Source organism: Pectinophora gossypiella, chromosome 16 (assembly GCF_024362695.1).
Source record: "Pectinophora gossypiella chromosome 16, ilPecGoss1.1, whole genome shotgun sequence".
NCBI classification, from domain to species: domain Eukaryota; kingdom Metazoa; phylum Arthropoda; class Insecta; order Lepidoptera; family Gelechiidae; genus Pectinophora; species Pectinophora gossypiella.
Genome location: NC_065419.1, coordinates 14,660,849 through 14,685,172, shown reverse-complemented (window position 1 = coordinate 14,685,172; position 24,324 = coordinate 14,660,849). Strand labels below are relative to the sequence as shown.

Here is a 24,324-nt window from a genome sequence, read left to right as displayed (position 1 = left end):
AAGATTCCAAGATATTTTTGTGTTGCTGTGAATGATTTTGACTTTCAAGGCTCTGGGATCTGCCTCATTACATATTCATATCCAGCTTATCATATTAAAACAAGTGATACTTGCAGAGGTGGACATTGGTTTGGGACATTTAAACATACTTTGGTTATCAACGTCTTATAGTCCGGTATTTAGTTTCTAATCGTTAAGTCTTAATCGTCGTGACTTAATTTTGACAATGCGTCAAATGTTGCAAGTGATATTTTTTAACAAAATAATTGATGCTGCACTAAAAATGAAGCAAATTTTGAAGCATTGTGACTTTTGAAGTAATTTACTGCATAAATTCGTATAGTTTTATAAATAATGTGATAGTTGATATAATAAACACTCGATTCTGTAAAAACCCTGTCAAATCTTCACGTTAGGTAAGTGGGCCCTGTGAAAAACGGGATAATGCTAGGGTGTCTAAATAATGTGTAAGACAACATTCTAATAAGATATTTTAGTTACGCACGGCTGCTACTAGATGGCGCTGGAGTCTAATTAGAACGCGGTATCGTTGTGTTCTCTTTAATAATACATTGCCGCTACGTCCATACGATTTTTTTTTTTTTTTTTGGATTGCTTTGTCCACCCGTAGCGCACGGATGCCTCTGCTTTCTACCCACACACTGCTGCCGAACTAAAAGAAAGAAGCTGGGGGGGGGTATTTTTATTTAAAAATACCCTCCAGACTCCGCACGTTCGCTAGGTAACACCGCTATCACTCCTATCACCCCCGGCCTCCCACCAGCGGGTCTCACCGGGGAGGGTGTGATAGCGTGTGCCCTGCCTAGCGGACCGCTCGGCATCGCGCAGGAGGACAACACCACACTACGCTGCGTCCATACGGGGTGAGCATGGCTCCCCCAACGCCCGGAATAACGAAGCGCAGGTCGCGCGTATTCGTGCGCACCGGCGTTTCCCTAGACCACGCTACCGCTGCAATGAAAGCCATGACGCCGTCCACCATACCGCCATTCAGTGGCGTAACTTATCGGCCGCCCGCTTTCCCGCTGCCCCTGCCCCAACTTCCGGGAACAGAGGCCGCGGCAAAGAGGACCTCCACGCCGCCGGAGCGGCCCCTGCCGCAACTCCGCACGAGGACTAGCCCGCCCGTCGCACTCTCCATGCCCTCACTGGACATGGAGACAACGCCGCCGCGTACCTTCACCTTCACCTTCGCGCCCACAAACCCCTATTCGCCGCCCTCCATGTCCAGGCCGGACACGGAGACAACACCGCCGCGATCATACGCGGCGGTGTTAAACACCAACCCGGCTTCGCCGCCGCACGCGCCGCCGCGTCCGTCCCTCCGGACGACGCCCACGCCATCGCCGCCGTCGATGAAGACCGCCCAGCAGCCGCCGCTCGCACCTGCGAGCAAGAAGATTCCGCCCATCGTGGTGGACCAGCTGCCCGACTGGCCGCACCACTTCCGCAAGCTGCGGGAGGTGCTCGGCCACGTCCCCAACGCGCGCCCGTACGGGAAGGGTGTGCGTTTCATGGCGAAGACCAACGAAGAGTTCCGGCTTTACCAGCGCTACCTTGCCGGCCTGGAAAAAGCGACGGGACTCTCCTGGTTCGCCTACGCCCCCCCGGCGGAACGCGCCTTGAAGCTGGCCATCAAGGGCCTGCCCATGGAGACCAACACCGCCGAACTGGAGGAGGAGCTGCGTAACCGCGGCTTCGACCCCCAGTACATCCGTCCCATCCAGGGCAGGGTGGGCGGAATCTTCTTTGTGGAGATACGACGGACACTGGGCTTCCAGTCCATTTACGCCACCACCGAGCTCCTTTGCATGCCCGGTGTGAAGGTTGAAGCATGGAGGGGACGCAAAGGAGCCCCCCAATGTCACCGCTGCCAGCAGTTTCGGCACAGCAGCCACAACTGCCACCGACCGGCGGCCTGCGTTCGCTGTGGCGAGAGCCACGCAGCGAAGGACTGCACGCGACCCCGGGAGGTACCGGCGACGTGCTGCAACTGCGGGGGAGCCCACCCTGCAAACAGCCCTTCTTGCCCTATCAAGTCGCGCGAGCTGCGCAACTCGAGGGCAGGCACCGCGCCCTTGACCGGCGCAAGAAGAGCTGTCCCAGCAACCTCCACCGTGGACCCAACCAGCGAGCCGACAGCGAGGAGCTCGCTCATGGCCGCGGCGAACGGCCCAAACGGACCCAAGCCGCAGAGGAAGAGGCGCGCCCGTAAAAGGGCAACTCTCGCCCCCACCGCTACCACCACCGCCGAGCAAGTCGCCGTGGAACATGTCCCGCCGCAGCCCTCTACGTCAGAGACAGCAGCCGCCGCCCCTCCCAAGGGGAAGAAGGCGAGGCCCCGAGCGGAGGCTCCCCCAGCTCCCTCCAGTGAGAAGCTGGAAGTCCTGGAGGAGACCATGCAGTTGCTGCACAATATCTTGGCCGCCATCCGCACGCAGACTGACCCAGTGCCCATCATCGTGGGAGGCCTGGCATCGCTGCTAGGCCAACTCACCGGTGGGCACTGAAGCACCAACACCGGACTGGACCGGGGCTGCCCACATCCACTACTCCTCGTCGAGTAGTTAGGATTGTGGCCACCCCCCGGGGGATGAGTTGACGCTTCCAGTGGCAGTGGAAGCAGTCCTCTCCCCCCCCTCCAGCCGACTCGACACCAGCTGCCCCGGCGACGGAGCAGCTCACCGGACAAGACACCACCGCCAGCTGACGGGCGCTCACTGGGCCTCCCCCAATGGGGAATCACCCGGTGGGCTCGACCTCGCTGGCGGCTCCACGGAAGGTCAACATCGTGGCTCACGGAGGGGCGTTATCGCCCGCCGTGTCCCAAACCCCGTGACACGCCCGTTTTTGCGGGCGGCGAGCGCAGCCACATCAAGGGGGCTCAGCCCCGAGGATGTCTCCCCGTCGCGGGCTTCGCCCGCGACGAGAAGAAACCCGACGATTTTTTGAGTTCAGTTTCAAAGTGTAAGTGTGTGCATTAAATAAATTTGGTTACTAGTGCGAGTGTTTTATTGTGGATCCTGGAACTTAAACATAGGGAGACGATGACGTGTTGATAATAAACATATCTATTTAGTGATTAAAGTATAGTACAAATAGAGAAATAAAACAAAAGTATTTAATATACCATTCAATGTCTTTTATTTAATACGTGTAATAACGCAAAATGTGTTTTTCAACCCCACGTTGTTATTGTATTCTTAATCACCAAGACCTTATTCCTGTTTACAATATGTATGATTCTCTAAAACCAACTTTAGCGCTATACTCCGGTTGTGACGTTCGCCTTCGTACAGATAATGCAATAAGGGTCGAATTGAAGTAGTTCAAATGTACTTTAGTATCTTTTCTAAGATTCATTTTTTATTGACTTATTGTAGATTTGTCGCAGATGGCATTAACCCCGGCCGGACAAATGCGGAGCGCTGAGAGCTTTCACCTGGTACAAAATTTAAGACAACAGGCCTGAGGGTACCCAGTTAGGCGCGAACCTCGGCTCAAGGCGTCTGAGAGGAAGAATATTTAAAAAAAAAAAAATATCGACCCTAGTGGGTCGATAATGATAAACGCTGAATGAGGCAAAACATTCAGAACCGTCATTGCCGTTACCGTCAACCGCAGCGCAATAGCAAGTGTAACAGCAATTACACCAGTGTCTTAAAGAATCACACTGCTGTACTTACATCTCTATTTTGAGTCGTCCCTAAATCGAACTTTCAACAGATTTCCTCTCGATGCTTTCATAGTAATTTCCAGCTTCAGGACTAGATCGCTGATGTCAGATTCAAACTCCAGTTCTCTGATGCAGTATGTCAGAATTGTCTTCAGAATCGAGAAAGCGTACTTTTTACCTGTAGAAAGGAAATTATCATAAATATTCATTCATTTGTTCGACCAATATAGACGGTTACGGCTCAGCACACCACCTAAACGTTAATCTAACAGAAATCCTAGGTAAAACACGAATAAAGCACTCAGTTTATCTTGCGACGTACTTATGACGTATCTCTGACTAGCCGATTTGGTAACATATTCGTAGTGAGGCCATGAGGTCGTAATAATTCATTGCAGTATAAAACAAGAAAGGAATTATATAATAAAAAGTTGAATTCTATTTGCCTTCTAAATAGTCGTGGCTTTGCCTTTCACGTAAGAATTATCGTGCGCGTGTATAATTCAAAGATTACTATTAAGCTCACCTATACAAACCCTCTTGCCAAAACTGAACGGAATGAAACTGGGGGACATCTCCGGGCATCCCTCCTCAAACCATCGTTCTGGTTTGAACTGCTCCGCATCCTCTCCCCAAGTACTCTTCAATCGTCCTGTCCCCCATATGCACACTCCACAACCAGTCCCCTTTGGTATCAAGCATGATTCTGAAATAAATAAATTACAAATACAGGGATTCCCTAAGGCGTCGATGTTTGCCAAGGATAGTCTTTGGCAACGGTGCGGTGAAGTATGGTCCAGGTTGTCAAACGACATTTCAGTACCTTTACATGGTAAAGGTATCGTCAAAGAATGCACACCAATGCGTCGTCCGTATGGTGCTGACTGACATTACTCAGATGCTTCCGGGGCGTCTAGGGTAGTGCTGAATTCCCTTGTAGAGATTCACGTAGCTGCATCCGATTCCTTAAGATGCATCACAAATTGTTCAACATACGTAAAATACACTTCTCATCAAAAAAATCGAAACACTTCCGTTTTCATTGTTTCTGTCCGAATTTAACACAAAAAAGAATTCATACGATGAAAAAAAATACATAAATGTATAGCTGGCAGTTTGGCCATTACAGTAATAAGCGAAAATTCTAAATTCAAAATTAGAATTTCATTTGTTTATCTTATAAACGAAATGAATCACTGTTTTGAGACAAATGTGTGTTTAGGGTTGGAGTACATTTAGCGTTTAAAAACTAAAAATTGGCGCCTATCCTTAAACTTTTTGTTTTTTATTTCAATACTGTGACTTTGGGACGTCTGAAAAAAGGTTTTTTTTTTTAAAACGTATGGATACTTCGCCCACAGAAGCCGCCCAAGTTGTGGCATTGCTGGATTCTGGCCTTAGTCAGCGTGTTGTGGCTGCAAGACTGCATCTAAGCCTGACATTAAGCCATTAACATTAAGATTTGATAAGCTCATATTACTCACTATTAAACGACATTTAACATTTATTCCTAAATGTACACATTTTTCTGATAATCCTGACAAAACGTAAACTTGCAAGGTGTTTCGATTTTTTTGATGAGAAGAGTAGTTCGTCTTCATCGCCAACTTTGATAAGTGGTATGCCACTTCAGAGTATCTACTGCAAGTACAAGTATCATTAGTAGTGTATGACTTACTTAGCTGAAGATCTCTGTCAGAGTCCCGAATAACGAAGGGTGCTGGCGGATACAACCTCAAGGTTTCCTTAATGACAGCCTCGCAGTAACTCAAGCGTGCCAGATCATCTGTAGTCAACGGTCGTTTGCTATCTCCAAATAATTCTTTTATCCTAAAAGTATGATAATAAGATTTTTAAGAAACAGACTTCTGCAAGTTATTCAATTACTCAGTATAATAATGTGTGTAAAGAAAGGAGAAACTACTGAGATAACTGATAGAGGCGATCGGAACGTAAAAAACATAATGTGTCAAAATGCCAATCGCATCTAGCGTGAATAATAGCAGGAAGAGTAGAAGCCAACATACTCAGCATACAATTTGTCCTGGATATGAGGATAACTCCCGAGCATGAGTAACGTGAAGCTCAGGGCCGTGGCCACAGTGTCCTGACCACCCATAATGATTGTGAACACTTCAGACTTTATGTAGTCATCCGATACAGTCGGGTCGGCGTCTTGTATGTCTAACAGGACGTCCAAGAACGGTCTAAACTTCGTTGTTGCTGCAATGGAAATCACAAGCCTTTATCGGGTGTATTCTATCAACTTCCAACAGCCTCCGTGGTCTAGTGGTTAGAGCGTCAGGCTCATGATCTGGAGGTCCGGGTTCGATTCCCGATGGGGACATTGTCGAAATCACTTTGTGAGACTGTCCTTTGTTTGGTAAGGACTTTTCAGACTAGAATCACCTGATTGTCCAAAAAAGTAAGATGATTCCGTGGTTCGGAGGGCACGTTAAGTCGTTGGTCCCGGTTATTAGCCGTAAAAACACCTCCACCAACCCTCAGTGGAGCAGCGTGGTGGAGTATGCTCCATACCCACTCCGGTTGATTGAGGGGAGGCCTGTGCCCAGAAGTAGGATGTATATAGGCTGTTTATGTTTATGTTATGTTATTCTGTCAACTTATCTGTAAAGAATATTCCGAAGTGGTTCAATTGTTTTATAAAAAAAAGTATTTGTCTTACTCGTCTCACTCGAATTGAAAGTTCCATTAATTTTTAATTCTTGCCTCTCCCTTCGTCGTTTTTGTATCATCTGTAATATCGATAAAACAGTAAAATCTTTTAGAAGTGATATTAATAACATCCGTTTAACATTATTTCTAAAGCTGAGCAATACAGTGTTTGACTTTGGCTTTCGCAATCATAGTTATTATTTTGCAATATCAGTGGGACCTGCGCCGTTGACCATTTGGTCGAAGCTCTCGATATAACGTGCGGTTGTCGTTAAGACCCCCACTGATGCTAGGGTTATCAGACTCAATCGGTTCTACTTCTGAGTCTTCCCTTTTTATTAGATAATGCCATCAATTATTTTCATCCTCAAGATTTGTCTATTTAACTTGTCTATCTTTTAAGATAAAATTGTTATTTTCCGTATTCATCTTTCCTTACTTTCTACGATTATTGTTGCATTATTCACGTTATTTCTTCATATTATTTCCTACCTTCTCAGATAACCCGTGCATCAAGTCCTTATACGTCATCAGCTCTTTGTGCGCTGGAGTGAGATGGTAGATGAAGTCCAAATGATACGGCAAGGTCATCAGCCGGTCTACTATGAGCTCCTGTCCACGTCTGAATGCTTTGTGATATTCCAAGCTGACTAGATCCTCTGTCATATCGTCTGATGCTCCAAGTGCAGTTTCTGGAAATTATATGCATGGTAAATTGTAATTGACTAGATAGATGTTGGCCGGGATTTCGTCGTATTAAAATACACCACACGTATTTGACTGGGTCAAAGATAAATTATAAAAATGCTAATCTAGAAATAGAAGTCAGTCTAATATGATCAAAAATCAATCTCAATTTACTTTTCGACTTTATCGAATTTTATAGTACGACGATTGACCGCTTTTCTTCATGACATCATCATCAGCCCATAAACGTCCCCACTGCTGGGGCACGGGCCTTCCCTATGGATGGATAGGGAGATCGGGCCTTAAACCACCACGCGGGCCCAGTGCGGATTGGTGGTTATTAACGACTGCTAATGCAGCCGGGACCAACGGCTTAACGTGCCTTCCGAAGCACGGAGGAGCTCGAGATGAAAACTTTTTTTTTTGTGGTCACCCATCCTATGAACGGCCTCTGCGAAAGTTGCTTTACTTCAACAATCGCGGACCGAGCGCGTTTACCGCTGCGCCACCGAGCTCCTTATGACATTATGACTTGTCTTCATGACATCACTGGGCAGTATTTCTATTTTTTAGATACTTTTTAGTCTTTCGCCATTCATCATTAAAACAAAATTATCATTTTTTTTCTATTATAGACGGCGATACAGCTCACCACCTATCACGTTGGTCTAACAGAAAACTCTGTGAGGTGTGGGTACTTAGTTCATCTTGCGATGAATGTATCTCTGACTACTCCAATTGGGATAATACTCTCACTACTAGTTCCTGCGACAATAAAAATACCTACCTACTTTGCCAAAGTTGCATTCGCAAGATTAAAATATATGAAACAAATGCTCACCACAAATAGCTTCCAGAGTCGTCATAGCAATATACTTGTGTAAAGCGTCAATGGGTTCCTTCCCTGCGTCAGTTTTCAGTTTCTGTACAAGTTTCTGCGCCTGCGCATTGAAGATGTCCTGGTAGCCGCCTACCACTGTGCCGGTGAAGGTGCCGCCCAGCTTCTTGATGTTGTGCTTCCATATCGAGGCTGAAATTGGGAAAGAAATCTTTATTGAAGAAGGACAAAGAACGTTGAAGATTGTTCAAGTAGTTTCAGATTACTGCTTCAAAATATTTTTCTCGGATCTTTCTATTAGAGAACAGAGAAGGTCGCTTCTTGAAAAACCTGATGACGTTTTCAGCGTTATCAAAACAATTTGGCGTGTAATGTTGGATTCTTGTTGGACTGGATGGTATCATCATCATCATTATCAATTTAAGAGCCACGCTCTTGTCGGTGCAGCATTTTCCATGCGATTTAAGTGCGTTTGACCACGATCCAGGTCTAAAGCAGTGATGTGGTCTAAGGTGGAGCACGCAATCTGAAATAGTGCCTCACTCTTGCCTTGAAAATCCCCAAATTATATGTGTCTCGGAACAATGACGCTGGAAGCGAATTCCATTCTTTAGCAGTTCGCGTAATGAAGGGGGAAGCGAAGCGTGGTTCGAAGAGGAGGAATGTGAACCACATATGGGTGGAATCCCTCCCCGCGCCGTGTCGTCCGATGGTGGTGTTAGACAAACAGTTGATGATATGAAGGCCATGGTGCTAATTCCTGTAAACACCATCTAATTTTATTTTAAGTTATATCTGTCATTTTCTTATCCGCCGAAAAGGAAAGGGACGGGTAATCGACAAGCATAACATTTATGGAACACACGTCAATTTTAAGCACAAATCTAAAACAACCGTCTAAAAATTTTACATTGGCCAATAACTCGCCAGAATTATGTTGGCAGCACACGTCAAACGGTTTGCATAACAGCGGGACCTTTTTGATTCGCCCGGGTTATTCATTCATTTGTTCATTATTCGCCAGGGTTATTCATTCATTTATTAATTCTTCCGTCCCTTTCCTTTTCGGCGGATAAGAAAATGACAGGTATAACTTAAAGTAAAATTAGGAGGTGTAGTAATCGGGGCCACTGACCGTGTAAGGATGGTTATAAAATATGGTCGACTTACCAGGAGCAGACAGTAGTCCATCCCCCACAAAGTCTCGACCAAACTTGTAGAAGTATGGTTTCTCCGCGAACGTAGTTGTTATGGCTCGTACATCTTCAGGATCACTTACAACTAAAACAACAGGATTTTTGCTTTTATACCACTCACCTGTGCTTAGGGAAACTCATTAAGAGAAATAGCCTAGCCGGGAACGAACGCGGGACTTTCTAATAAAATACTTACATCATCTGTTAGAGCAAATGTTTGATGACTAAGATGATTCCGTCATCGTTTTCACCAGATAAGTTCCTACTTATCTTACGTCCCACTATTGGGCACAGGCCTCCCCTCAATCAACCGGAGGGGGAATGGAGCCTACTCCACCATGCTGCTCCACTGCAATTTGGGACCAACGGCTTAACGTGCCCTCCGAAGCACGGAATCATCTTACTTTTCGGACAACCAGGTGACTCAGCCTGCAATGTCCTAGCCAACCAAAGGACAGCCTCACAAAGTGATTTTCGACAGCGTCCCCAACGGGAATCGACCCTGGACCTCCAAATCGTGAGCCCAGTGCTCTAATCACTAGACCACTGAGGCTGTTAAAAAAATATAATAAAATAAATATAACTAAGTGTTAATAAAATTTACTCACTTACCTATAACGGGATACGGTCCGATCCAAAATTTAAACGGCAATTTCTTTTCCTCCATGATTTTGGAAAACTTTATAATGCTCCTCATCAAAACTGTAACAAATTTAATAAGTGACTTTCCAGGCTACGTTCAGCAAAAAAAAAAAAAAATAGATGGTGCTGTACACATTTAATGTGATAGTTAAGGTCAATATGGGGACGACCGTCTGGGCTAAAAGAACGCCGGCGGAGTCGGTATCGGGGTACTGAAGTGTTTGGTGTCGCGAGCTGATTGGCTGCTCTATGGTAGAGCAATCGGGTCGTCGGGTTTCAGTACCGTCCCTAAGCAAAAATAGAACATACAATATTAATTCCTTATCTCTAACCTTCATTATGGGTCAGACATGTTATATTATCACCGGGTGAGAGTCCTCAGTGCTACGTACCCTTGATCCGAATAAGTATTAACACAACAATATTGCCATGTCAGGGGCCTTTGCGGCTCAATCATAACCCTGACACCAGGGTTGATGAGGTTGGTAATCCATCTCACAACCCATACGATACACGATAGAAGAAGATTGCACAAAAAACCACATTACATAAACAATTGGTACAAAAGGCGGCCCTATTGCTAAGGTAGCGATTTATTCCAGGCAACCTTTAGGAATCATACGATTATACGATCATTGCCGTTCCGTTGCGTCGTCGCAATGGCTGATTGATTGATTGAACAGCACGTGAAGATTACTCACATTCTCCATCACCAAAAGCTTGGTGTGTGTTCCCGATGAAGGGCAGCGGCGGATAGCTGGGCAAGCCTGCGAGCAGCTTGCGCGCGCGCCGCCCGTGTAGCCATAGCACGGCGTATGCGCACACCACCAGCGCGCACGGTGTCACTAACCACCAAATCATCTACGGGGAGTGTACAAGTAGGTACTTACTTACATTTACATACTCGCGACAACGATCTACTCTGAACCGGTGATGTATGAAACGATTGATGAATGTGGAGAAAGCAAGAGAAGTGTGTCGGGATCGAAGCAAATGGAATTCTATAGTCTCTGTTTAGCCCGGTGCGAAATAGGTGAATTTATGTATGTATGTATACAGTGCGGTATGTGTCGTGTGTTTTTGTCCGACCAAGTAGTTAATGCCATCTCCGGCAAATCTACAATAAGTCACGTCAAAAAAAAATAATGTCATGTGTCGCTTACCTCGTGCGTGTGAGCGAGGCGAGAGAGACAGTCTGCGCGCGCACTTTATTCCAAGCGGGGTGAGGTAGGCAAGCTGTCGGTGCAGGGCGGAGGGTGTCTCTTCTGTACGTAGTATTTATTCTATGACACTATTAGCACTTTCCGTAGGTGACTGAATCTGAGCTTTGAATACTAGTAATGCTGGATTGGACGTGTATATTAATACCGAGTACCTTTGACCTTTTTATCTATTGTTAGTAGCAATAATCATGTGATTATTACTTTGTTTTGATTTAATATATAGGTACCTAGGTATAGGTACCGAGTTATGTATGGATCAAAGATGCACAGTCGCTTTAATATGTTTATGTTCATTATTGATTTTTTATTTATTTATTTGTGACGGCCTCCGTGGTCCAGTGGTTGAGCGTTGGACTCACAATCCGGAGGTCTCTGGTTCGTATCCAAGTGCCGGCATATCACAAAAACCACTTTGTGATCCCTAGTTCGCTTAGGACATTTCAGGATCACCTGATTGTCGGAAAGTAAGATGATCCGTGCTTCGGAAGGCACGTAAAGCTATTGCTCCCGGTTATTACTTACTAATGTAAGTTAGTAGTCGTTACATGAGCCATGTCAGGGGCTTTTGGTGGCTCAATAGTAACCTTGACACCAGGGTTGATGGGGTTGGTAATCCGCCTCACAACCCACATGATAGATGAAGAAGATTTATTTGTACACAAGAAAACAGACATAAGGAATATACTATCAAAACAGACAGTACAGGTAAACTAATTTCTAAACTTAGAGATTTCATCGTCTAGCTATTACAATCAAATCGAAAATTATTAATTCGGACAAAATAAAAGATCCATAGGGTTGGTAACAAAAACTTACATACTATGTTATACCAGGCCACCAGGGTTGATGAGCTTGGTAATTTACCTCTCAACCCACACGATAGAAGAAGACTAAGTTATTTAACAAAATAAGGTGGACGATATTCGGATTTAAATCCGCCCGTCATCCCAATCAGGTGGCACATTATGGGCGAATCGTATTTATCGGCAATCGCAACAAAAACACATAGAACAATAATACAAAGTGTTAGTGACATCTTAACGAAAACTTTGAGGGATGATTCAGACAGTAATTCTGAGTTGACATCAAGTGGAATTTTCCGTCGCAAAGTTCATTAATTCAACATGGCCAGGCAGGATGATCACAGTATCTACATACTCGCTTTCTGTCCGCGACTACGAACATACATACATACACATTCGCTCAAGACTATATCGCAACAGTACCCAACAGTCGCACTAAGTACCCACACCTCACCGAACTTTCTGCTAGACTTCGATTGCCACATCTTCCGTGCGGTTTTTGCTTAATCATAACTTGATATGCTAAATTTTACATAAACTGTAGTTTAAATATCTTGGTCACATAGTCACTGAAAATTTATGTGATAATGCTGATATTGAGAGGGAGCGCAGAGGGTTATCGGTACGTGGTAATATGTTGGCACGCAGGTTTGCTCGGTGTTCAGCAGAAGTTAAAATTACGCTGTTTAAGGCATACTGTCAGACTTTTTATGCGGGCAGCCTGTGGGCCAACTTTACACTTGGGGCCTATAACGCTCTGCGTATCCAGTACAATAATGTATTTAGGGCTCTGTTTAGGCTCCCTCGTTACTGCAGCGCCTCAGGCATGTTTGCCGATGCTGGAGTCGACGACTTTTACGCGGTAATTCGCAAAAAAGTTGGCTCATTAGTACGCAGAGTGCAAAGGAACACGAACAGCGTCCTTAGGATGGTGGGAGACCGGCTGGACTCCGCGCTGCTGGGCCGGTTCACCGAGCTGCACGTGTTGCGCCCGAGCGCACGGTGAGGTTGCCCATCTGCTTATTATCTACATTACTTGTTACTAACATAGCATGTAAGTTAATCATACTAACATATCTATGGACTAGTCTGAGAATAATGTTTTTTTTTTTTATTTTTTTTTTTTTTTTAAAAGAACGGTATTTCGCTAGGGAAATGATAAATAAATAAAATAATAATATGCTTCTACTTGAGGATTTATCTCACTTAGCTTTACAATAATTTATTTCAACTACAAATGTATAATCGAACTCATTTTCCCTCAATCGAACTCATTTTCCCTCAATCGAACTCGTTTTCCCTCAATCGAACTTGAACGAGATGTCCAGATATTGGCTGCATGGTGACGGCAATCTTGAAGCGAAGGTCGCTGATGTCAGCTGACAACACCAGCTCCCGCACGCAGTGCGCGATACATGTCTTCATCATTGACATGGCGTATCTTTTGCCTGGAATTACAAAACATTGTTTAAAATATTTTGTCTATTACCTATTTGATCCGGCTAGTCCCTCCGGCAAGCGTCCAAGTCGTCACGCCAACTCTTTCGAGGTCTACCATTACGCCTGTACCCGTCATGAGGCACCCAATGCGTGACGATCCGCGCCCACCGCTCAGGGTAAATGCGACAAACATGTCCGGCCCAAACCCATTTGAGTACGCAAAGGACCGCGAAAAATGGAAAGAGGAAGGGGAGGCTTTTGCCCAGCAGTGGGATCTTGTAGGCTAGATTAGATTTGATTAGACCTATTTGATCTCACTGCTGACATAGGCGTCCTGTTGTTACTTTCAGTCTTTTCAATTTCTGGCGAAAGATGTGGTTAAATGCGTCAGATTCACCTGGATAATTTCTCGTTTTTCTTTTGTCACTACAGTACCCAGGACCAATCGTCTGCACCTTGGACACTGCTGTGTTTAGTGTCCACAAAGAGGAACGTTGCAAAATTTGTCCATCCTACTTTAATTTGCTAAAAATATGGGCAAAACCATTTGGCATCTGGGGGTTAAAAAAGCCACACCGAAGCAATTCATCTAAAAAATTGCAATTTGGCATTTGCGCATATAAAAATAAGTGCACAATGCAAACAATTATTGCTTGAATTGTTTTGATGTGTTCTTTTTAACCTCCCAGTCCCAGTACTCACTTACAGGTATAACACAGCAACTATAAAACAAAATTATTTTTGCCGTTTTGGCCATATCTACATTGAAATATATAATGAATAAGTAAGTACATTTTAATATATTCATACGCAATCAAGTTTACACACCACATTTTTTTACGCACCCACGTTTTTTTGACGTGACTTTTTATGGATTTGCCGTATAGGTATGTCAATAACTACTTGACTGGAGAAATCATAAATTTCCGCGACACAGAAACTGTAACCTCCCAGAGAAAAAATGCATTTACAGTTTAGTACAACAAGCGGTTAAAAACGTTTAATTTTCCATACATACTCGTATGAATTACGCTTGTAATGGCCACCAGGATACTACAAGCGTGACTACCTGTATCTACCCCTGGCATTAGAGCTGTTTCTTCGGTTCTTCATAAGAAGAACAGAAGAAAATAAATGGGAACATATTACCAGAACTCGTAGGTCTAGTAAGTGTGTAGTCGCTAAATGAGCCATCGGTCATTGACTTCACAACTCACACAAGAGAAAAAGCAGTCTATCAGATCCAAGTGCTGAAAATAGGCCTCCCCTTTTTCGATTTCTGATGGTTTGTTACTCCGACCGACTTTGTTCTACTCTAAGACATTACCTATGCAAGCTCTCTTCCCATGACTGAAGGGTATGAAGAAGTGGGTCTGCCCTGGCTGCTGCGGCTCCAGCCAGCGTTCAGGTCGGAAGGAGTCCGCGTCTGCGCCCCACGAATGCTGCGAGAGTCCCGCGGCCAGGATATTGATGACACAGCTGACACCTTTCGGTATCGTACACGCTTCTGAAAGTTATTATTATTAGCATGTATCTTCGCGTATGACAAAGACCTCTCTCCCTCTCTCTCTCTCTCTTTGCTATCTAGCACAGGGTGGGGACGAGTGGAGAACAGGGAGAGAGGTCTTTCCACACTTTTGGCACACCTTTGGACGACAACTTACAGTCACTTTTGATACATGGTGACGCGATTGACCTATCACTCATTAGTGGGTTTTTGGAGTTCGTCAGATTGGACACAATGCACGTGTCGACTTTAATAACATGCCCGGGATATAAGCAGCTGAACGCATTATAAGTTATTTCTTTACCATCAGTCTAGTAGCATACATACGCGTTGTCACTAGATACATTTATGAGGACATAAAGCTGTCCTTTCCCATCCTAGCTGCTCGTCGTCCAAATTGAGTTCAACGTTTTTTTTTAAATTGCGGCCACATTTGGCAGGCAGTCCTGTCTGATATAGTTAAATAGCAGATTTTTTATTTACGCAGTTGAAGATCCTTGTCAGCATGTCTGAGGACGAGCGGCACAGCAGGGTACAGGCGGAGGGTCTCATTGATCACCGCCTCGCAGTATCGCAGCTGGCAGAGATCGTCCTTGGTCACGGCTCGCTTGCTGGCCCCAAATATTGCTCTTATTCTGAAAATAGAGAAAACAATAGGGCCCTTAACAGAGTTGCAAAGGATTACAATCCACAGTGACAGTGATAAAAATGTATGGAATTGACATGCCACCAGGAAGAAGTATTTTTATTAGAAGAGAGAATACCTCTTCAACGTTACTCGAAAAGACTATTTAAGAAGGTTCACTCACTCCTCATGTAGTTTATCCTGGACGTGTGGATGGCTGCCGATCATGATGAGGCTCATGGTGAGGACGTGGGAGACGGTGTCGTGTCCAGCCGCCATGATGGTGGTCAGCTCATACACCAGCTGTCTGCGCGTGAACACCGGGTCACTCTCGCTCAGCGAGAGGAGCACGTCGCAGAATGGTAAGAATTTGGATTTGCTGCTCTCTGGGAAATATTATAATATTATATTTGTTATTTGTTTTGTATTTGTTACTGTGGTGTCCCTTTATAATAAACGTTTCTTTCTTTCTTTCTTTCTTTCTTTCTAAATACGTTTAAGTGCCTATTATAGACTAACCTACCTACCTATTATAGAAGAAGAAGATTATAACATTTAGAATTTATATTTGAACAGTTTTAAGACAATAACTAAACAGAAACTTAGTAAAAAAGGTTATTATAAGATTATTGATTATCTAGAAGATATGAATGCATGGGATTAATAGTAAGTATCTGTCTGTGAACTGATATTAATATTACTATATAATATTTGGCCTAATATAAAATTGATATTAAGCCAAATTACTAAATTGTGTAACAATATTTTATGTTTTTTTTAAAGAACATATAGGGCCCTGTGCCGAGGTTTTTCTTGCAGCTTCTTTTCCTCGGCTATACAGGTTGTGAGAAGCTGTAGTTGTTTTAGACGGATGAGACGTTCGTTATGTAAAAAAATACGGTTCAAAATGGAACTATGTTACCTACTGAATGAAGATATGTTTGAATTTGAGGTTGAGAGAGTAGGTACTTTAAATATTCAGTCCAGAATGTTGGGTTACATGCCAATGCTAAGTCGGAGACCTTCGGGCGATTTAATAATAACCCTGACCACCAGGGTTGATCAGGTCGGTCATTGACCTCACAATCCACACGAGAAGAGTAGAATAAGTAGTTAATATGAATACCTAACTACTAACATTAAGATGATTCCGTGCTACGGAGGATACGTTAAGCCATTGTCTGAATCATCCCCGTCAGTAATTGTTACGCTGTCAATAACACCTATATCTACTTGTATGGCTACTTGTACGGCGTGTGACATCGTAACGAATACTGAGAGGGATGATTCAGCTCATTATTCTGAGTTAATGTCAAGTGGTATTTTTCATCTCAATAGTTTAGGATTGAAAATAATTAAAAAAAACGCTTTTTGAAAACTTTTTTTGTGGTCACCCATCCTATGACCGGCCTAATTTGAGCCGATTGGTGCTAATATGTGAACCCAAATAAGTCATGTCGTTCTGACAAAATACGAACAAAATCATGTGGCACGCATGTTAGAAAAAAAAAACAAACGATTTCGACAAAATGTATTTCGATCGATAATTTTATCACATTGCGCATGCTAGCCTACAAGAAAACAAGCAAGAGCTCTTGCTCTTGCTTGCAGTTGCCTCTTGGCAACTGCCTTATTTTTCCCTAAAAAAGTAGCATGGAAAATGCTGCACCGACAAGAGCGTGGCTCTTAAATTGATGATGATGATGCTAGCCCTGCAGGGTTGAAAGTACGGTACACGCGAAAAGGGAAAAATGTTATAACAATACCTTTCATATTTGGTTTCATTATTCCATTCCGTTCTGCACAGGTTCTTTCTTCTTTTCTTTTATTTATGACCTACAATGTACAATGTTTACAACATTCATACATAAACAGCCTATATACGTCCCACTGCTGGGCACAGGCCTCCCCTCAATCACAGGAGGGGGTATGGAGCATACTCCACCACGCTGCTCCAATGCGGGTTGGTGGAGACGAATGGAATAGATGAAAGAGGCCCTTCCAAGCTAAGTGAGCGCAAACCGCGCGCCACTAAAGTATGAGCAAATACTTCATACTTCAACTTTGTACTCGTTTTTTTTGACGTGACTTATTGTAGATTTACTGCAGATGACATTAACTATTTGCCCGGACAAATGGGGAGCGCTGAAGGCTCTCATCCGGAACAACTTTATACCTACTCCACTCGTCCGTAAACTTTACGACGCACGGAGCTCCGTGATATTAAAAGTTCGTATTTTCCGAACTGGGCACCCTCAGGCCTGTTGTCTTAAACGTTCTACCGGGTGAGAGCCTTCAGCGCTCCCCAGTTGTCCGGCCAAGTAGTTACGGCCGGCCAGTTGCAGCAAATCTACAATAAGTCACGTCAAAAAAAAAATGCCCATTTCTAATAAATGCACTAAGTTTATGTCTACTGTTTTACGTTTTCACGTCCATATTTCAAAATAAATTTGTCAAATAAACATTTTAAAAGTTTTATTCTGTTACTCTTTGACAGCCTCCGTGGTCTAGTGGTTAGAACGTCAGGCTCACGATCTGGAGGTTTGATTCCCGACGGAAATCACTTTGAGAGACTGTTCTTTGTTTGGAAAGACTTTGTAGGCCTGAATCACCTGATTGTCTTAAAAAGTAACATAATTCCGTGCTTGGGAGGGCACGTTAAGCGTTGGTCCCTATTAGCCGTAAAAAAATACCTCCACCAACCGGCAGTGGAGCAGTTTGGTGGAGTATGTTCTATTCTCCGTCCGGTTGATTGAGGGGAGGCCTGTTCCTAGCAGTGGGACGTATATAGGCTATTTATTTATGTTATATTGGTTTGGTTATATTGGTTAGCAAATGGAATTCTGTAGTCTCTGCTTACCCCGGTGGGAAATAGGCGTGAGTTTATGCTTGTATGTACATTGGTTACTCTTACTCTTTCAGCCGTATTTTTGAGCCACTCTTCGCATTTCGTCAACTCCTTATAAGCAGGCATGAGTCGGTACAAGAAGTTGAAGTGGAGAAGTGGAGTCACTCCTCGAAACAGATACAGCTCCATAGCTCTGCTGAGCTTGCGGTGGTATTCATCTGTCACTGCACATTCTTCTGTTCTCGGTACTCCTAGAGTTACATCTGTTGTGAAAAGAGGAGAGTTGGTAAGAGAACACGCATACAAGCATAAGTTATGAAATCTTCTTCTATCGCGTGGGTGTTAGAGCGAGATAAAAAGAAAGCGGGAGCGGGGCAGACGATCCTTAACCCAGACCACGCGATTGTTCATCACCATGCTCTTGTTGATGTAGCATTCTTCACTCTTGTATATCAAAGACCAATTCTTTGACATTGTTTTAAGTTTACGCGGTTATTATCATAATTAAAACACATGACACACATTATGGATCTACCTACTCCACTCCAATCTCATCAGTCATTCCGTGATCATGGCACTTGCAACAGTGTCGAAATATCGGGAGTCTCATATCCCCATTTAAACGCTGTAAGAACCCGTTATTATGTGCTTCAATTCTTTGATTTCTACAACAGCAACATTCTACTCACGATAAATACTTTCCAACGAAATCTTAGTGACGTATTTGTGGGATATATCAAATGGTTCCTTCCCCACTTCAGCCTTCATCATCGTCACCAATTTCTGTGCTGCTGCGTTGAATATATCCAGATAGCCATCCACTATACCGGTGGTGAACACTCCTGAGAGCTTCTTGGAAGTATGTTTCCATATTGATCCTGGAAATACAAGTTATATTATAATGAACTAGCGACCCGCCCCGGTTTGGCTCGGGTGCAATGCTGAGGAAAAAATGAAATTATTTTCGACATCACATTAAAAATCTTAAAAATAACAGTATTTTCCACTATTTAATGGATGTTATTATACGTATAAATCTTCCTCTTGGATCACTCTATCTATTAAAAAAACCACAACAAAATCCGTTGTGTAGTTTTAAAGATTTAAGCGTACATAGGGATATAGGGACAGAAAAAGCGACTTTGTTTTATACTATGTAGTGATACCAATACAGACGACCAATTTTTTAAACATTCCACAACCGATGCCTACTCCGGCAGAGTTGGTATACATACTGGCTGTTAGTGACATCGTAACGAACACTTTGAGGGATGATTCACACAGGGAAGGTTTTGAGTTGATATCAAGTGGAATTTTCTGTCGCAAAAGTATGGAACTGAAAGTAATTAAAAAAAAAACCCTATTTTCATGAATATTCCGGACGTAAATTCCACTTGATATCAACTCAGAACCATGGTCCGAATCATCCCCTTCAGCATCATTACGGTGTCACTAATACCCATACGTACTTATACGGTTACCTGTACGTACTTGTAGGGAAATGATTCAGCTCATTATTCTGAGTTAATATCAAGTGGAGGTTTCCATAGCAAAAGTATAAATTGAAAGCATATTGAAAAAATACACAAAAAAGATCGTGAATTTTGCGACGGATACGAGTAATGCCACTTGATATTAACTCAGAATCATGGTCTGAGTCATTCCTCTCAGTATTCGTTACGATGTCACTAACCGTCGGCATAGAATAAGGAACACGGCCGTAGTCATGTGTTTATCTCGGTTTTATTAGAATTTTTGTATTTTGATTTCTATGAATAAACACGTCTGTCGTTTTCTCGAGCAGATTGAGGCAGACGAAGCTCGAGGCAGGATACACACATTATCTCTTTTCGGGCTATTTTTTTAGGATATTATCTACATGATTATCACGAGCACAGCGACGAAGGAAAATATCGAGAGGAAACCCACATCGCCGAGAAATGCGTGTTTTGATTGTAAGTTAATATGTGTTATTTCGTGTTTTGTTTTTTATCTGTTCTGTGGTGTCCCTTTATAATAAACGTTTCTTATTCTTTGTTCTAACCATCAATATTGGGTTGGGTTGAGTTCATGGAATGTAAGTCAGGAAGTCGCTTCTATGAAAACTGGACTAGTCAAATCTTCAGGTTAGGTAACGGGAACCTGTAAAAAAACACTCACTCACTCACTCACTGTGTGTGTGTGTGAATGCTAGGGAGATCCCTAGCATTATCCCGTTAGCGGTTCCCGGTTTTTTTATTAAAGAACCCCGTAGAAAGAATAAATCATCTTAATCATTTTGAGACTCTCGTTTCTACTTACCAGGAGCCGTAATAAGACCTTGACCCAGCAAGTTGTGGGCAAACTCATACGTGTATGGTTTCTCCAGGTAGCAGTTAGACACTGCTTTCACATCCAGGGGCTCGCTCACTGCTGCAATATACAAACAGGTTAATCATACATGTTAGCGCCGAACGCTAGCAACACTGCTTCTCCCCGCCCCCCCTCACCAGCGAATGTCCGCGCCCCGCGCTTGCAACGCTCTCTCCACCGCGCCCAACCGTATCTAACGACGCTCTCAAACTACCACTTAATTTCAATTTAAAAACGACTTTGTAATTCAAATAATTGAAGAATTAAAGGACTTTATTCAAGTAAATAAACATTTTATTAAATTTTACACATGAACCGCCAACCAGCGCGTTCAATACACACTTAAACCTCACGACCGGAATTCCTAATGGGGTGGGCAGTGCCACAAGCAATCGGAAGACAACTTGCAGCCGCTTTTAACATACATATAGGATTATTTGCAAAAAATAGTGATCGGCACATTGTTAATAACCGGAATAAAAATTAACTTGCTTTACAAGTCAGTCGTTAACATAAGACCACTAAATCTTTTTAAGGGCAGTGTATACGTTTTTACAATAAGATTCCCATTGACATTCAGAATTTGCCTTTCAACTGTTTTAAAACAGTAGTTAAACAGAAACTGTACAAAAAAGGTTACTTATTATAAAGTTAGTGATTATTTAGAAGATATGAATGCATGGGATTAACTGTCTGAGAACATATTAGGCAAATAATTTACTCAATTATATAGAAATATTTTATGTTTATTAAAAAAAAAAAACGTCTAGGGCCCTGTACGGAGGTTTTTATACAGGTTGTGAGAAGCTGCAGTAGTTTTAGCGGATGAGACGTTCGTTATATAAAAATTGACGATTCAAAGTGTAACTATGTTGCCTACTGAATAAAGATATTTTTGAATTTGAATTTTAATATCAAGTTCTAAGAATTTGACCTCAATAAGTTTACAGGCTTGATACGATAATTTTCGTATAAGTACTTTGTGTCTGGTTACAACTAGTGTTAAAGACATCGTAACGAAAACTTTGAGGGATGATTCAGACTATGATTCTGAATTGATATCAAGTGGAATTTTCCATCGCAAAAGTAACTAAAATAAATAAAAAAAAAATACTATAATTATCATGAATTTTCCGACTTATTGTTGATTTGCCGCACATGGCATTAACTACTTGGCCAGACAAATGGGGAGCGCTGAAGGCTCTCACCCGGTACAAGGTTTAAGACAACAGGCCTGAGGGTGCCCAGTTGGGCGCGAACCTCGGCTCTGGGCGTCGTCTGAGGGGAAAATATTTGCACGAATTAATCGACCCTAGTGGGTCGATAGCGATAAGCGTAAGTCGGTATCGGGGAAATCATGGTCTGAATCATCGCCCTCAGTATTCGTTACGATGTCACTAACACCCTGTATAATTACCAACAACTGGTATCGGTCCAAGCCACGAGACGAACGGCAGTCTTGTATCATTCATCATTTTGGTTACTCCCATCACTTGACGGCAGAGAACTGTAAAAATACGTGCGTTATCCTTGACTACACAGTGACATACTGAACTGCTTCTATGCTGTTCTGGGAGCAAATAAAAAACATAGAACACGTTCAGCTGATTGTCTTCCCGGGCATGTCGTAAAAACCGACAGAGGGATTGCGTCCTCTAACATGATGGACTAATGTTATGGGCGATAGGCTGATCCCTTATCACCATTAGGACTTCGTATCAACAGTGGCTGCAAGTTGTCTTTGATTACTTGTGGCTCTGCCCACCCCATTTGGGATTACGGGCGTGAGTTTATGTATGTATGTATGTATGTATGACATACTGAAATGTCACACACAGCTGAGCGGTTGCCGTCGGCATGTCGACGACGTCTCGACATGCCGACGGCGATCAAGTGGGGGTTTGTCAACAAAAATCAATCATCATCTCCCTAGCATTATCCCGTTTTATTTTTATTTATTCAGGTTAACAACAGCTCATTTGCAATGTGTGTGTGTGTGTGTGTGCGTGTGTGTGTGTGTGTGTGTGTGTGTGTGCGCGCGTGTGTGTGTGTGCGTGTGCTTGTGTTAGCCCTGCGAATTAGTACCTAATTCTTGGGATCGGAGGCTGCTATGTAAGGAGCTTCCATAGCAGCCTCCATCAACTATTCACAGGGTTCTCTTACCTAACCTGACAGGTCCGGTTTTGGCGACTGCTTGTCTGAATTTCCATCCCGGGAAGATTTTACCTTCCAAAGCCCAATACAGGTTAGGTCACATACCTCCGAAAATGCATTTCTCGGGAATGCGGGTATCCTCACGTAGTTTCCGTAACCGGCACGTGATAATCATTTATGATCCAAACATGAATTGGGAAACAAATTCGACAATAATTGGTTTAGGCCTGTGCCGGATTCGAACCTGCGACCTCGAAATGTGAGTCAAGCGTTTTTCCAACTGGGCTACCACGGATCATTACAAAAATCACATCAGGATTTGATTTTCAAAATGGTGTTTTGTGTGGTTTTCACTATAAGGCGAAGATAAATAGCCTACAGACATCCCGCTGCTGGGCACACGCCTCCTCTCGATGACTATCAACTGCTTCTATCGTGTGGGTTGTGAGGTGGATCACCAAGCTCAGGGTTACTATTTAGCCTCCAAAGATTGAGATTGTCATCTGTATTTAAATTACTCATGTTTAAGCAAATAAATTATCTTTTATCTTTTAAAGGCCCCTGACGTGACTCAAGTAACGAGCACGCACTTACATCAGTAACCGGGACCAACGGCTTAACGTGCCTTCCGAAGCGTGCTTCATCCATCATGATGAACCGTGGATCATCTTACTCCTGGACAATCAGGTGATCAGGGATCACAAAGTGATTTGTTCCACTGGGATTCGAACCCGGGACCTCCGGATCGTGAGCAGAACGCTCAACCGGAGGGCTGGTAATAACACCGTCCTTTGCGTCATTGGGTAAAAATAAACTCACATTCACTGTCGCCGTACATTTGATGAATGTTCCCAATGATCGGCAGGGTTGGAAAGTGGGGGAGATGCCACAGTAAGTTGCGCGCGCGACGGATGCGCCGCCAACATGCGCACACGCATATAAACACCGCACTTGCGATTAACACGTACGAGTACGCGTTTAGAATCGCCATTTTGGGAAATCTAGTTCTGTTGTTGAATTCGGGTATATCGTTTAAAGACCATTGAGGAAATGGTGAGGAAGTCCAAGTTCGTATCGGTGCGGGGCAGGCAGTGTCCCTTCTATTCTTTCTATTTTTTAACTATTGACGTTACTTATTGTAGATTTGCCACATATGCCATTCTCCACTTGGCCGGACAAATGGGTAGCGTTGAGGTCTCTCACCCGGGCTTCTATTGATATACAAAATTATTGTTATTTAAAATCACACTTATTATTTCATTGTATAAGAAAACCAGGTATGCTCAATCCTATGACAAGCGGCCATTGCTAGCAAATTGATCACGTAAGTGTTACCATTAAATTGGTTTCTCCAACATTCCAAGGACGTAAATTTTATTATTGTAAATTAAAATGACTACATCGAAGCAATTCATCTAAGAAAGCAATTTTGCTATTTGACATTTGCGCACATAAAAGTAAGTGAGCAATGCAAACAAATGTCAAATAGCAATATTGCTTTCTTAGATGAATTGCTTCGATGTGGCCATTTTAACCTGGTCTTCCTATACCATGGATTATTCGATATTGTAGTACCTATATCAATGTTGTGGGCAGTCTATGATATGGTTGATAACACACTTACACTTTCACTGAG

At 43.3% G+C, this 24,324-nt stretch overlaps 2 protein-coding genes across 3 annotated transcripts; both read right to left on the bottom strand.

Moving 5' to 3' along the window:
• Nucleotides 1–3,634: 3,634 nt before the first annotated feature.
• LOC126373818 (cytochrome P450 4V2-like) lies at nt 3,635–11,055 on the bottom strand. 2 transcript variants are annotated; one of them, XM_050020139.1, is made up of 11 exons: nt 10,900–11,055; nt 10,438–10,597; nt 9,707–9,796; nt 9,069–9,179; nt 7,902–8,090; nt 6,866–7,065; nt 6,384–6,453; nt 5,725–5,920; nt 5,376–5,527; nt 4,224–4,403; nt 3,635–3,875 (listed from the first exon to the last, which is right to left on the bottom strand). In XM_050020139.1, exons 2-11 carry the CDS (start codon nt 10,595–10,597, stop codon nt 3,712–3,714), a joined length of 1,512 nt encoding a protein of 503 aa, XP_049876096.1. In that variant the 5' UTR covers nt 10,900–11,055; the 3' UTR covers nt 3,635–3,711. The 2 variants fall into 2 exon arrangements, with proteins under 2 accessions (XP_049876096.1, XP_049876097.1); XM_050020140.1 differs by lacking the exons at nt 10,438–10,597; nt 10,900–11,055 and adding an exon at nt 10,631–10,718.
• Nucleotides 11,056–13,043: 1,988 nt separating this feature from the next.
• On the bottom strand, nt 13,044–23,679 carry LOC126373737 (cytochrome P450 4c21-like). Its single transcript, XM_050019976.1, has 10 exons — nt 23,508–23,679; nt 21,952–22,041; nt 20,484–20,594; nt 18,872–19,060; nt 18,249–18,445; nt 17,101–17,170; nt 15,519–15,720; nt 15,193–15,344; nt 14,530–14,709; nt 13,044–13,210 (listed from the first exon to the last, which is right to left on the bottom strand). Exons 1-10 carry the CDS (start codon nt 23,677–23,679, stop codon nt 13,044–13,046), a joined length of 1,530 nt encoding a protein of 509 aa, XP_049875933.1.
• Between the last annotated feature and the right edge of the window lie 645 nt (nt 23,680–24,324).